This window comes from Falco biarmicus, chromosome 4 (genome assembly GCF_023638135.1).
Source record: "Falco biarmicus isolate bFalBia1 chromosome 4, bFalBia1.pri, whole genome shotgun sequence".
In the NCBI taxonomy this organism is placed as follows: Eukaryota; Metazoa; Chordata; class Aves; order Falconiformes; family Falconidae; genus Falco; species Falco biarmicus.
The window spans coordinates 100305837-100319541 of record NC_079291.1 but is presented as its reverse complement, the minus strand read 5'-3'; the positions used below and the strand labels follow the sequence as shown (position 1 = coordinate 100319541).

Here is a 13705-nt window from a genome sequence, read left to right as displayed (position 1 = left end):
CCTTTCTCCATCTACAAGGACTCCCTGAGCAACAGCTATGGCAGAGGGGGACCACTTACACACAGACACCAAAACAGGCAAGGGACAGGGCTCTGTGTGGAATGTATATGATTGTGTACCAAGCATCTACATTTTTTTCTGTCTTTTCTCAGGCTTTTCTTTTACTGTATTCACGCCAAACCTTTTGATGAACAAAGAAGGATCCCCCCACACACACATACCTCATTAAGTGGCAACATCAATAATTCAAGAGGTCACCACTGAGGTTTCAGTGGCTTCTTAAAGGTCTGATCTCATATGGCAGTGGGGTCACTGAAAAGAAACATGCTTAGCACATCACAAATTTGAATTCCTAGTAGCTAAGATGCAAAGGCAGGGTCTTGCAGTGCAGTGAATTGTCCAACAGTCACCAGGACTGGCCTCTCAAAGTTCCATGATGCTCAGGTTATTCTGACTTCCAGCCGGAAAGGATTCCAGGAGGGATTAGTCACTAGTGAAGGTAAGTGCCTGAATGTTATGACTAGGGCTGTCTGTTCAGCATTTCATTTAACTTGAACTGTAGAGAAGATAGAATGCAGAGGCAAGTTGAGAGGAAGCAGTTAACACCAGCAGTGTAAACAAGCAGATAGCACTGCCAGGCCCGGCTTCCCTGGAGAAAGAATGAAGGGGCTCAAGGATTTGTCTCTGAAGAGAATTTGAACTGATGAGACCAGTCCAGCATTCTCATCCCTGGCAAGTGAACTTCAGGAGAGCACCAAGTGTCCTACTCTGACCTGGCTTGTAATGAGCTATTTCACAGACATTTTGAACTTCATAAACTGTCCAGAAAGACACAGTAGGGGTTTTTTTGAGCATTGCTTCTCCATTTCCTGAACACACAAGGCAGCAGGTATCAAATGATTTTTTTTTTCTTACCTTGTTCTACAAAACCTTAGTGTAATTGCAGCCATTAATTTTTTCCAAGTCTCAACTGTGAAAAAATATAAATCTTACAGATTCTTTGTAATTGTCAAACTCCAGGCAAAAGAACACCTAACTGTTTGCTCTACAGCTGTCCACATATCACTGTCATGGTGAGACTATACACTTAGCCAAGTCAGTTCATGTGTAAGATTTCAGCCAAGAGATGTACAAGAGATACAGAGATATAAGTGGCTCTCATAAGAAATGGATGCTCTCCCATGAGAATATGGCTTGGTTGACATTGGTTTACACTGACGGTGATGGGTTGTTTTAACTTTCCCTGACAATTCAGCAGAGTGAAATGAGTCTCCTCATTCTCAATCCAGTTCCCAGTTGGGCTGTCTGCATCACAGAACTGCTCGTGCTGCCCTTTGCCATTTCAGAGCAGGTATCATTCCTCATAATGAAAAAGGACACTGCACTTTCTGGGAGCTTGGAAATGTTCTCACATCCCCATGTAAGGTGGTGCTATGTAGAATGGAAGGAATTTTGTGCATTCCCTGTATACAGACAGCAAGCTGAAGGTTTTTGTGCCCAATAGTCTAGATTTTGTACTCCGACTACATTACCTGGCTTGATAGAAGATACTGCTTCTCCCTACAAACCTTGCCTTTCCATACAAATATAGATTTACATCTGCAAATAACCTGAACCTACAGAATACATTTTGTTTGAGGAAGAGAAAAAGTCTGCACGGCTCTTCAGATTTGTCTGCCTCTAACTTCAATTGTGCGGTCTTTGTCCATCATCATATTGGCAGCAATGCCTAAATATTAATATTGATGTCACACTGACTGGATTACTGGAATAACCTCAAAGCAAATGCAAACTGGGGGGATATTGACCCTTTCTGTTTCAGAAAACACAGAATGAATTCAAGTTGCTACTGCCTTGGCGGTAGCTGAGTTTACCCAGATCAGAGAAATTAAAAAAATCAAATGCAAATTATTTCTTTAACAAATTATTACATTCTATACTGGCTTCTAAGTTGTATTCTCTGGAAAGACAGAGAAGCAGTGGATCATGACTGAAAAACACTATTCCATGAATCGTCCGAATGGGCTTTCTAATAGCTAAGAGAATAGCTAGACTTTCTTTGTGCTCCAAAGAGTATTTCAAAACAGGAAAAAGACTACTTCTTAGTAGTAACTACTGTACCACAAGATGGAAGAATTAATTTTAGCCAAGGGGCTCCATCAAATAAATCAGAAGATATTTTCCACTGGGTAGGAAAAATTCTGAGACTATTGTTTACTATTCCTTTAAGAACAAAATCAACTCACATGAAAATCTCTTAATGAAGAGGATTTAGCACTGATGAGAGTTTTTATTGCAGCTTCCTTCTGATGGGCCTAGTGTAAGCACATAGACATGTCTGACCTCATTAACCTGACTGTGTGCAACATGATCAACATAGCTTAAAGATGATTTGTAATATCAAATTCTTGTTCTGCACAAGGATCTTCTTTTGTAGGAGGCCATGCATTGGCACTGCCCTCTGTTTATGACTCATATTCCTTGACCTTAGGCTATGAGCTTGCAAGGGGAAACCTTTGTTGTGTCCACATCTTTTCTGACTAATACTGGCTGGAAGATCAGGTTAAGAAAACAGAATTATCTGCATCAAGAATGGTGAAGCAAAACATATGGCAAGAAATCAAAAATTTGAGACACTGTCTCCGGAATGAAGATGATCTCTTGACTAGTGATAAAATATCACCCTTGTGAAGCTGTGCCAACTTGTGTACAGCTCAACCAATCCTCTAACAGTGACTACCATTTTTAGCTTTGCATACTTACAGCATTCTCCAAACGTCCTTGCTCTTAGAAAGGTCAGGAGAGGACAGGGTAGTGGCCATCTTTTTGAGGCGCAGCTGATTGACTTTTGAAAATGAGAATGACAAATATGCGCTTGATAGCAGATATGCAGATAAGCATGAATGTCCTACTCAGCATTCAGCTCCAGTGTCAGCTCCTGATTATAAGGGAAACTCAGGATCTAGGATGTATTTCCACAAAGGGTTGAGACTATAAAGGTGGTGAATACCCTCAGCTTCCACCCAGTTCAATGGAAGCTGAAAGATTTCTAGGGTGTCCTTTAGCAGATTTAACCACCATCAGATTTCCTTCTGCAGCTTTGTGTATGCTACTTTTATGAAAGCTGCACACTGATGTTTAGAGAAATGACTGGGACATTTCAGAGCAGTCTGTTACAGCAAAAAAATGAACAGAGCTTCCACAGAGCTTGATACTAGATAGATTTAATTACATGAGAAATAGTTTTACAGTGGCCATTATGGGAAGGCCTTTTCAGGGCTTGCATCTTAATTAAAAGAAAACACTTTTTCCTTACACTCTCTTCATATCTTTTACATGAATATAAAGGAAAACTGCAAATTTGTGTCGTATCTTTGAGAAATGAAGAAATAATCATATTTCTGCCTTTCTGCAAAAGGCAGAAGTCAAACATCTATCTGTATAGAAGGAATCTGCTTCATAGGCTTCAGAAACACACTGCTTGTGAAGTAAAAAAAAAAGGAACAAATAACAGTGAAAAGATGGAGTGTCTCTTCCTACAGCTCATGACTCTAGGAGTTCACCAATACTTAGATCCATTTCTAATCTAATCTTTAAAACATTTATGCAGAAATGGTTGAGACAGCCAAACTCCTATCTTTTATCTATTTTTATTGAAATTGCATGTATTGAAGATCCATCTCTAGGGATTCTCAGAGAATTTCACAGATATACATTTATTAATCTTCCTCCCATTCCATGAAGTATTTGAATAACTGCATCCTATTTTTACAAAAAGCAGGCAGGACATACAACAGACTTCTCCTATTCCTAATGAATTCACTGGCAAACCAGAACAGCATAAGGCTTAAGTTACTTGCTGAATGTCATACTGAACAATTGCGCTGGGGCTTTGGACAAATAGTCACATTCCCAACTTGGTATTTTGGTGACAGTGACATCTCTTCCTTTTTTACAGCAATAAAATTCTTCCCTGTAGCATATAAAATTATCAACCTATATGTGCAACCACCAATCTGTCTCCTAATTTAGCATTCATTTTTTTCTTAGGGAACCACAAACCGAAACACATTCATTTAAAATATAATCTTATATTTTTAGTACAGAAAAAAGTTTAGTGGTTTTGTTTGTGGGGTTTTTTTTAGGTAAACTATGCATTTCTGGGGAAAAAAATTAGAGCATGTAAGGTGAGATACCATATCTGTTTTAAGAATTCATCCCACTCTACAATTATTTGCATCAATACACATAGTAGACTAATAAGTATAACTTATGGTTTGTAACATATTGCTATTGACAGTAGGGCAATACATATGCTCTGGAAAATCTAATGACTGACACTTTAATGTGAGAAGAAACATCCAATCAAATATTAAAAATGAGCCAAGAGATGGTGATTACATTATACTCTCCCTTGTGCTCAAATGTTTTAACCACCAATATTTCAAGGAGAAAATGTCCTCCAGAAGGGAAGAGAGAGGGAAATTCCATCTTTCAGTTTTATGCATATATGAAATAATGTTGCTAATACTTATGCAATTACAAAATAAAACAGTGCTACCTGTGTGCAAAATGCAGCTCACCTAAACCTGCTTATATTGGCACAACATATCTGTTTTGACTCTGCTGATACAAAATGTCTTTGTTTAAAGTAAGTCCTCAATATCTTTGATTTTTACAAAGTTAAGCAAGGCTAATTCCTTAGTGGTTGTTGAATCCGAGAAGAACATATAAATTCCACTCCCAAAAGACTTCACTAGTGTTATGTCACCCAAATAATATCTTTAACACTTAACAAGTCTTGCCTTGGGAGGGATAAGGACAAACAAATCCAGTCTCACCACTGAGCTTATTCCAGACAGAAATGTGTCATGAATTAATCATACAAGCAAACTCTTGTACCTCAACTGGAATGGAATACTGGTTTTTCTTAAAAGGATGCCACAGTCCCTAATGGACATCCAAGCTATTAACATCTCTACTCACAAATAATGTTCAGAGTTCTAAGGGGATATGAAAAATGCCGAAGCAAGCTCCCTCGAGAGATTCAAGGCCAGAAATGAAAATATTTGCAAAACAATAAACCCACAGGGAATCCAACCTTTTTCCAAGCTGTCAAGCAAAGAAGCAAAAAACAATACAGCTTCGTGAAAGCAAATGGACCTATGCTGAGAGAAGAGCACCCAACAGCTGTTCTTTTGCCTAAAGAACTTAGTTCTATCTGGATGCCAATTAAGACATGGGGAGGATGGATAATTGACTGGAGATCCCAAAACATGAATCCATCTCTTTAAACTTATCATGCTGTATAGAAAATAGGTTTCTAGTAGCACAATGCAATACACAAGATTTCCTTCACAGTTAACATAGCACAATGCAAGACTATTGCCATCAAGCAGAAGTATAATGCCAGAGACACAGAGCGAAACAAAACACTTTGGCCACTATCTAGTAATTTCTTTCAGAGAGGCCCAGTAAAAAGTCTTGTTCTTCACCTCATTCACCCTTCCTCCCTGTCTCCTGTGAGGAGATCCATAGCTGTTCACAACTGGGATCTCTGGGGCACAGACACATTAAGCCTCTTGCTCAGCCTTGTATAAGGAGGTTAATATCAAACACTTAATAAAATTAAATACACTGATTGGTAGCTGATCTTTAGAACAATCAGAACAAATGACTTGTTAACAGTTCAAGTTACAGGCATTTTTGAATGCCCTGCTAAGCATTTTGTTAAGCACCAGCAAGTTCTTTGTTTAAAGGAGTAACTTCAAGAAGAAAGTACCACCAGAAGATGAATAAGCTGACTGGAAGTTTACCACAAGAAGTGAACTCAGAAAAACTTAAGCACTAGCTGGTAGAAAGGTAATCCCGGCAGGGGGAGATGGCACCCACTGACTCATTGACCACCTACTCAAGAAATGCACATACACACACACACACAAGACCAAAAGAGAAATACAAACTGAGCACATGGACTAATTAAGATAAGAAGTGAGAGAATTGCTTAACAAATAGAAAACTAAGTACTAAATGATGAGAAAAATATGTAACTGGCAACCAATGAAGGCTGATATCTTTGCTGAACTGTATAACTCGTGTAAAGTTTTGACAACTGGGGGGCTAGGCATTTGTGGGTTACCACCTAGCTCCCTACTTCGCACAAACTAGAATAAAAGAATAGAAATACCTCGACTGGGTGTGTGAATTCACACTGCACACCAGGCAATGAGCCCACATACGGGACAAGGACACTGGCAGATCTTGCAGAAGCTAATGACATATTGATTACTTTCCTACAGATGTCTTGTCCTGTAGCAAAGTACCTCTTGCATTTATGTTCTTCAGCCAGTGATCTGTTAGGTATCCACAGGAGAGCTATCCTGAAATGAGATACCATTTTTACTAAGCATATATATTAGAGAAGCCATAGACAAGAAAGCTAAGTGTGAGAATAGAGTTTATAAAAACCAGTGACTGAACAGACCACTTTACCCTTGGTTCCTCTGTTTTATGCCAATTTAGAACAGTTTCACAAGGACTTTAAACCATTAATATCCCAGTAGTTATTTCTGAACCCTGCTTTGAGATCTCTGAGCTTAGCAGGCTTGGCAAAACAATTGCATCCAGTTCACTGCCTTTGCCTTAGATTAATTGACTATGTGGGAGGAAGATGTGTGTGTCTGTACACAACCAGGTGCCCACGACTCTAAGAAACCACTGCACCTTGTGTGGTCCACAGGGGACTGGGACAAAGGAGAGAGAGTTCATAAAACTGGTTTTCACTAGAAAGATCAGACCATCCTGGATTAGGGGAACTGGGCAGAGGAGATTTGGTCTTTGTCCTGTGAATCCATCAGTAAGGGGAATGCTGGGCACCTGGACAAAACAGAATGGGCCATTTGCTTATGGTTCCATTGACTGGGGGAATGTAGACATTGGGGTGGAAAGGCCTGGGCTATTTTGTCATGGTTTCGTTGGTCAGGGGAATGTAGGCACCTGCATTGCACAGCCTGGGCAATCTGCCCATAGCTCTATCAAACAAGGAAATACGGGCACCTCTGATCTCACCAAACAGGGCTGTTTGCAGCTACTGTAAGTAGCTGACAGTATAAAAGAAGGGAATTAAAAGAAAAAAGAACAGAGCTAACCAAACAGAAAATGCTGTGGACAGGTGGGAAACGTACCACTTCCTTTCCTGTGGCACTGCCAGATGTAGCTCTGTACAAAGCCTGGCAGCTGATTCTGTTACTTTAATGGGGTTTTTCTCCCCATGTGCCATGAACATGCAACAGAATTATCTCCCAGGCATGTAGCACAACCTCTTTTCTGGCTTCTGCAAGCAACAAGGAGCAAAAGTATTTTACGTGCTTCAAGTATATTGATTGGTCAGTTCAGCAGAAAGAAAGAAAATGAAAACCAAAGTGCGAGAGAAGGAGGGAATCCCTATAGAAACAACACTTTCACTCTGCTAATGGAGTTAGTCAGACGCTGTCACCACTTGTAAAGCATGGCCAAAGAACCCTGAAGGTAAGCCCCTCTGCTGTGATGCAAAACTCAGCCAGAGGAGAAAACAACTCTCAAATTAGAGTTAGCATATCCATAGAGGACACCTAAGCCTGGAATGAATGCAACCAGCTCTCTAGTTCACTGGCACGGAATGTGGTGCAGCCCTCCATTATCAACCTCTCCCCAAGAGCAACAGAAACAAACACACTCTGAGAGATACAGAAGGGTAGAGCAGTCCACATGCCGAAATACATGTCCCTTTAGTCACTGTTAAACACTAAATTAGAGCTGTGATACTCAAAACCAAACTGTTGCTGCTCTGAAGAACTATCAAACAGCATAAAAGCTGTGACAAAAGAGTAACAACCTGCTGACTGCCAATAGGCATTAAGGCACCTTCTGTCCTGCAAGCCCGTTGCAGTGTAGATACTTCTCTCTTCCTAATGAATACACCAGCCGGCTTTGTTTGAAGACAGGGTTGTCTCGATGCTTACTCATCCTAAGCCAAGCCATGTTTTCTAACATATAGCTCAAGTGACCAAGCCAAAAGCCTGACCACAGTTTCCACTTCCTTCACAGATCCCCTTAGTGCCTTAGTGTACCTGACTCTAAAACTCCTGCTAAAGCCACGTTCCTAAAATGCTTTGAGAAATTTGGATGGCATTAATACTGCATTTATGTCAATAAACCTTGGATTTCTCTGAGTGACACTGTTGTCCCTTGGGTTAGAAACACAACCAGTGCTTGACAAGTTACCACACATTGGCTAAACTGCAAGAAGTGACTGGGGTCAGTAATCCCAGGGAGAGGTGTTTAAACTCAAGCATTTCCTATCTCACATCTGAGATGGGATGAAAGCAGGTACATAGACACTTGCTGTGCTTGGCCAGCTGGGGGTAATTCAGCTGTAATGTTCTGGCATCAGTCACAGCCCCACAACTGCTTATGCAGGGTCATCTGAATAGGAAATACTACTTTTTCATGAACATTTCCTTGGGATGTTTGATCTGTATGCAGAGTCCTATACCTATTCTTGGATGTGAATCTTCCGTCTTTCAGGTGATTTATCGTGCCTTAAGCCCGGCTAACAAGATTGAAGACCCCTATAGTCCTGAGGCTCAAGATCTCCTGAAACTCACCAACCTCCGCCTCCTTTTGTTAAAAAGACAGGAATGTCCATGCCATGGCTCGGGATTGGTAGAGAAACCCCAGAGATTTGCCCACTATGCTATTTATGATCTGATCATCCGGGGAAGCTGCTTTTGCAACGGGCACGCAGAGGAATGTGAGCCTGCCAACAGGACGGGAGTCACGGAGAATGTGGTGAGTTCTAGACATTCACTAACTTGCTGAACTTGTTACCTACTTGTGCTTTCTCAGCCTAACTGTACATTTTGTGGATGATCCTGTCCAAGGCTCCCTAAACCTACCTAAACCTACCTACCTTCCCCATTGGTGAAACCTAAACCATTCAGTCACTCTGGGAAAAGATTGTCTTTAACCCTTGCTGCAGTTCCGTATTAATTGCATTGCAAGAGATGGGTCCTTCTAAAAACTCTGGACCTCAAAATACTTACAAATTTAGAAGGGGCTTTGTAATTGGAACAGGTATCCAATCACAACTATATAGTGAATGAAATTTCCTACCTACCTATGTGCTTGCTCAGAACTGAACTAATCTTTTTGATGCAAAGACTACCCTAACCAGAATTTCAGCATCAGATCTTGAATCTCAGATTTTCTGAGTTTGTGAGACGTAACTGGTTCTGTCATACTTATGGTTTCAGCCTTTACTTTTAGGTTTTCAGTCTTCTGTGTTTTTATTACTTTCACTATACAGACAGCAGCGTTCAGGACATGAAAATAATTTCCACTCCCCCTTCTTTTACCCATTCATCTTAAAAAAAGTTAGATTTTCTTAAAAAAAGCCAGACCTTGTAGGAAAATTATTCTGTAGTGCTATGAATAGCTTCTCCCTGTTCAGTCTTATAACTGCATTTGACCCTGGATGTGCAGAAGGTGTGAGAGGAGTTGTGTTTGTACGCGTAGTCAGAAGTTGCGATTCAGGGCGAATGACTGCTGTCTCCTTTTTGATTTAGCTGCAAGTATTATATAAAAGAACTGTAATAACAGTCACAGGGAGATGAAGCTAACCAAATATCCAGGTACATCTAAACACATGTATCACAGACAGAATTCAAGCCACTTGAAACTAGTCAATGGCTCCAATGGTCCTGGAAGGCTTTCTGTCTCTTAATGGGTTTTGAAAACCAACCCCAAAACCCTTAGAACTTGAGTCCCTGGTGCACTCTGACATAACAGACTCAAGAAATACATCCTCAGCTAATTTCTGTCCCTTTAGATATATGGTACACTTGACATTTTGGTTTATTTTCTTATGGAATGTGTATACATTGTCTTCCTTTCAACTTTTCCAGGTTCAGAGGTAGGTATTATAAGATAATTAGGACTATATGAGTTTCACAACATTTGCAAAATCGTTTCTGAATCAGTTCCATCTGTGGTCTAAATCTAAGATTCAGCTACAGTATTCAAACACCAGGTGATATTATCAGATTCAGCTAACTATAAATATAAACTCACTTAATACATAACTATGTGGAGAAAAGCTGTTTGAAGAGTGCATCCTCCCTTCTGCATTCCGTTAAATATACACATAGTGAAACCAAATAGATGAATAACATGCTAAATGAATACAGCTGGTAGAAGAATAAACACTCTGCCCATCAGAAAAGGAAAAGAGAATATTGTGTATATTACTGCCATAACCATGTAACTATGACTGGTTATTTTTTTCCCCCACTAGTCACAAGGGAATAGAATCTTTTTGTGCCATCGATGACTTCATGGGGCAGAAGGTGAAACAGTTTTGATGCAATGCACTTCATGAGTGACTCTTGTCCCAGGAGACAAGAGGGTGGATGCATAACCTCATTTGCACAGGCACTAGCAAGTCTTTGCTTAAGCAGGGACTCAAATGCAGCAGTGAGAAAAGCCTTCCAGAGCTTTAACCACCTCTAGAATCCTAGATAAGGGCTGGAAAAGACCATAAGTGAGCTGGTCTGAGTCCTCACATAAAGGTATGATCAAGCACACCTAAGCCATCCATGCTTGTTGAACTGGTTTCTGAAAATCTCTGATGAAGAAGACCCAACAGCAACCCTCAGTAGCTCTTCCCATTTTGACATTTTGAAAGCTCTTCTTTAGTGCCTGCTTAAATAATTTCTGTTGCAAATTAAGATGATTCCTTCTCGTCCCCTCTCCCCCGGAGATCATGGAGAGCAGATGATCCTCATTCTGCAGATATGATTGGAAGGTTCTTACCTTATCCTTCCTTAGTTTTTGGGTTTTTGTACTAACCAGAGAAGTGTGGAAACTTAGGAGGTCAACATTTAAAATTCTACTCCCAGGTCATATTAGCCTGGAGTAAAGATGATCATGCTATTTTGCTCCTCTTTTCTCTGCTTTAGTCATTACACTCTAGCTCTTTCTCAAATACGCAGTGAAAATCCACTCGTGGAAGAGCCAGATTCCTGGATCCTTTTACATTTTATCTAATACTTACCAATGATGATATTGTAGTGGTGAAAGGCGAGTTCACATAGGCACAGACCTCAGGATTTGGTTTACATAGCTAGCATGAGGGAGTTTATACACGGTATAACTTTGTATCTTACAGCATGGTAATCTTCTTGCTTACATGCAGAAGGAAAAGGCCTTTGGTGGTGAGTGGTGAGGTGAACACCAATGAGACATTTTATCTCAGCCAAACTACATTGCAACAAAAATTTTTGTCATCTTGCAGTTTCTCGGCAGAGAGGGGAAGGTGCTGTAATTTCAGTCACATGGTGACTAAAACAGGACGGGGAAAAGAGATGTTAGAAACAAACACTGCATGTCCAGAAACAATCTGATTCATCCCACTGGCCACATCTAATATTTAATGAACACATGGGCAGAGCGAGTCTCAAGACACACAGTTTTTATGTGGCTAGTGTGGGTGATATCACAGCATGAAAGCAGAGCAGCTTCATGTTTCCTGGGCTGCTGTCAAGTAGTTAAATAAAATGCTGGAAAAACACAGACCTCCACAGAAAGGCTTAAGTAACAGGAGTTGCAGTCTTTAAGAGTTCAGAGTCCTTCTACAATGTATTGATTTTCTATACTTAAAAGCAAGTCCATTTAGAAAACAACCGTAATTGTTTGCCATGGGATAGGCCCAAAAACTGAGATCATTCTGCAGTTAGGTCTTGGAAGAGACATAGCTGTGCTAACTTGTAAGCCTGCTCTTCTTACTCTTAAAAGAAATTGGTTTGATTTGTAATACTTCTAACACTGCTAGACTGATACTATATGGAGGCTAAATAATGGAGAAAACTAAAGCAAATTTCTTGATACTTTTGAACTGGCATTTTTCAACACCATTTTAGAGGGACTAGATGATCTATGACTACTAGATGATCTGTCAATGATCAATTTATCTGTGGATCTGTCAGTTCAGTCATGACAACCCTTTCAGCTTCTGCCTTCTCCACCGAGGCTGCCAATAAGAAATGCAGCTGTATGAGAAGCAGTGTCACAGATGCTGCAGTGTTGTAGAAATGAACGGATACAAGAAAACTGCAAATTGTAAAACTGACCTCCAAATGGTACATCACTCCTCGTAGCTTGAAATCCTAGATAGATTCACACATATTCTCTCTGGCCAAAAGTCATTTGTGAAAATACTGAGTACAGCAAGATTCAAAGTAGACTTCCATAGGATCCAATGGAAATGTCCTTTGACTTCTTATTTTGGCAGTAAACAAGTAATAATTACTCTTTCAGTGTGCCTTGTTTTCGTTTTTTTTTTAACAAGCCATGCATCCATCTCAACACAATTTATCTAGATCACACTTCCTTTATTAACTACTGAGAATATCATGTCAGACAGCAGAAAAACTTCGAGAAATTAAGATGGGAGCTGTAAGCAACAGGCAAGAAACTTCTGGAGAAACATACCTTGAATCTGGGGTTTGTTGCCATTGACAGTGATGTCTTCTGTTTTCTATTCCCTGTCCTCAGACAAAAAACCCAAACAAACAAACGAAAAAACCAAACAGACACAGAGATGTCATACCCAACTTAAATAACTTCTTATCACAGCTAAGGACAAAATTCTTCTTTTTGTATTTCATGGCCTGCATTATTCAAATAAGTAGGTCCTTTGTCAGTGAGGGAAATTATTGAGACTGCATTTTCCCCAGAAACTACAGAGAAGCATTTTCTTTTAAATGGAGAGCATTAAGATGCCCTATAAGGGAAACAGCTGCCAGGACCTAGCCACCTGAATACATCTAGTTTTCTTCTACCATTGGATGCAATGGAATGTAATCCTGTTCCAGGTATTGCTGTTGCAGGATGCACAAAGTTATGTGTTGCTCTACAGTAAATTATTTCTTTATTAAGCTCCCACAAAGTTAGCAAGAGCTGTCAGGTTTAGGATCTGCTTTGATGACACATTTTAGCTGAGTTCAGGGGTGCTTCCAGAACAAAGTTTACAAAGCAGAAAGCACACATGGGCAGAACACAGAATCTAGATCAAAGTCCTTTCTGTTTGCCAAACATTTCACAGTTCTCTTTCTAGTTCATGAGAAGTAAGTATAGACAGAGGAAAGCAAATATGGATCAAAATGTTTTTGTACAAAGCATTAGGGCTTTTTTCCTTGTTGATTATTGGTACCTACACTGCCAGGAAATTCTTACAAGTGGCCTTGGATGTTTCTTTTGCTTCTTTATCCTGTTTGCAGAGACAAACTAGACTCCCTGTGGGTTTGATCCTCCACAATGAAGCAAATGGAAAGTTTTCCACTTACTTCAAAGGGAACAGGATCTGGTCCTAAGTAAGATTCCTTGTTTGGCATAATGGAGGTTACATAAGGTAAAACTTGTTTTTCTGCAGTGATTTTCTAGGTGACTTGGCTGAGTATCACTTGCAAATATTACCTCCTCTTCAGGTATCTTGCGCAGTTCTACTGATAATCCCCAGCTAAGTTTTCATGTTATCTGATGCAAGCTGTGCCAGTCTGTATGATGTCCAGCACTCTAAGATGAAGGAGGTGCTCTCTGTTGTAGCTGGCAATTCAAAGTAGGTTTTGTTTAAGAAAAAGTTACCCTGTGTACATCAGCTATGTGAGCA

General features: G+C 40.1%; 1 protein-coding gene across 1 annotated transcript in view; it reads left to right on the top strand.

Annotated features, from left to right (window-relative positions):
• The window catches only part of LOC130148778 (netrin-4-like), a 55980-nt gene that overhangs the window by 13094 nt on the left and 29181 nt on the right, over positions 1-13705 (top strand). The window contains exon 3 of the mRNA XM_056337737.1: positions 8566-8829. Coding sequence (XP_056193712.1) covers positions 8566-8829 — 264 coding nt within the window. The remainder of the gene's footprint in view (positions 1-8565; positions 8830-13705) is intronic.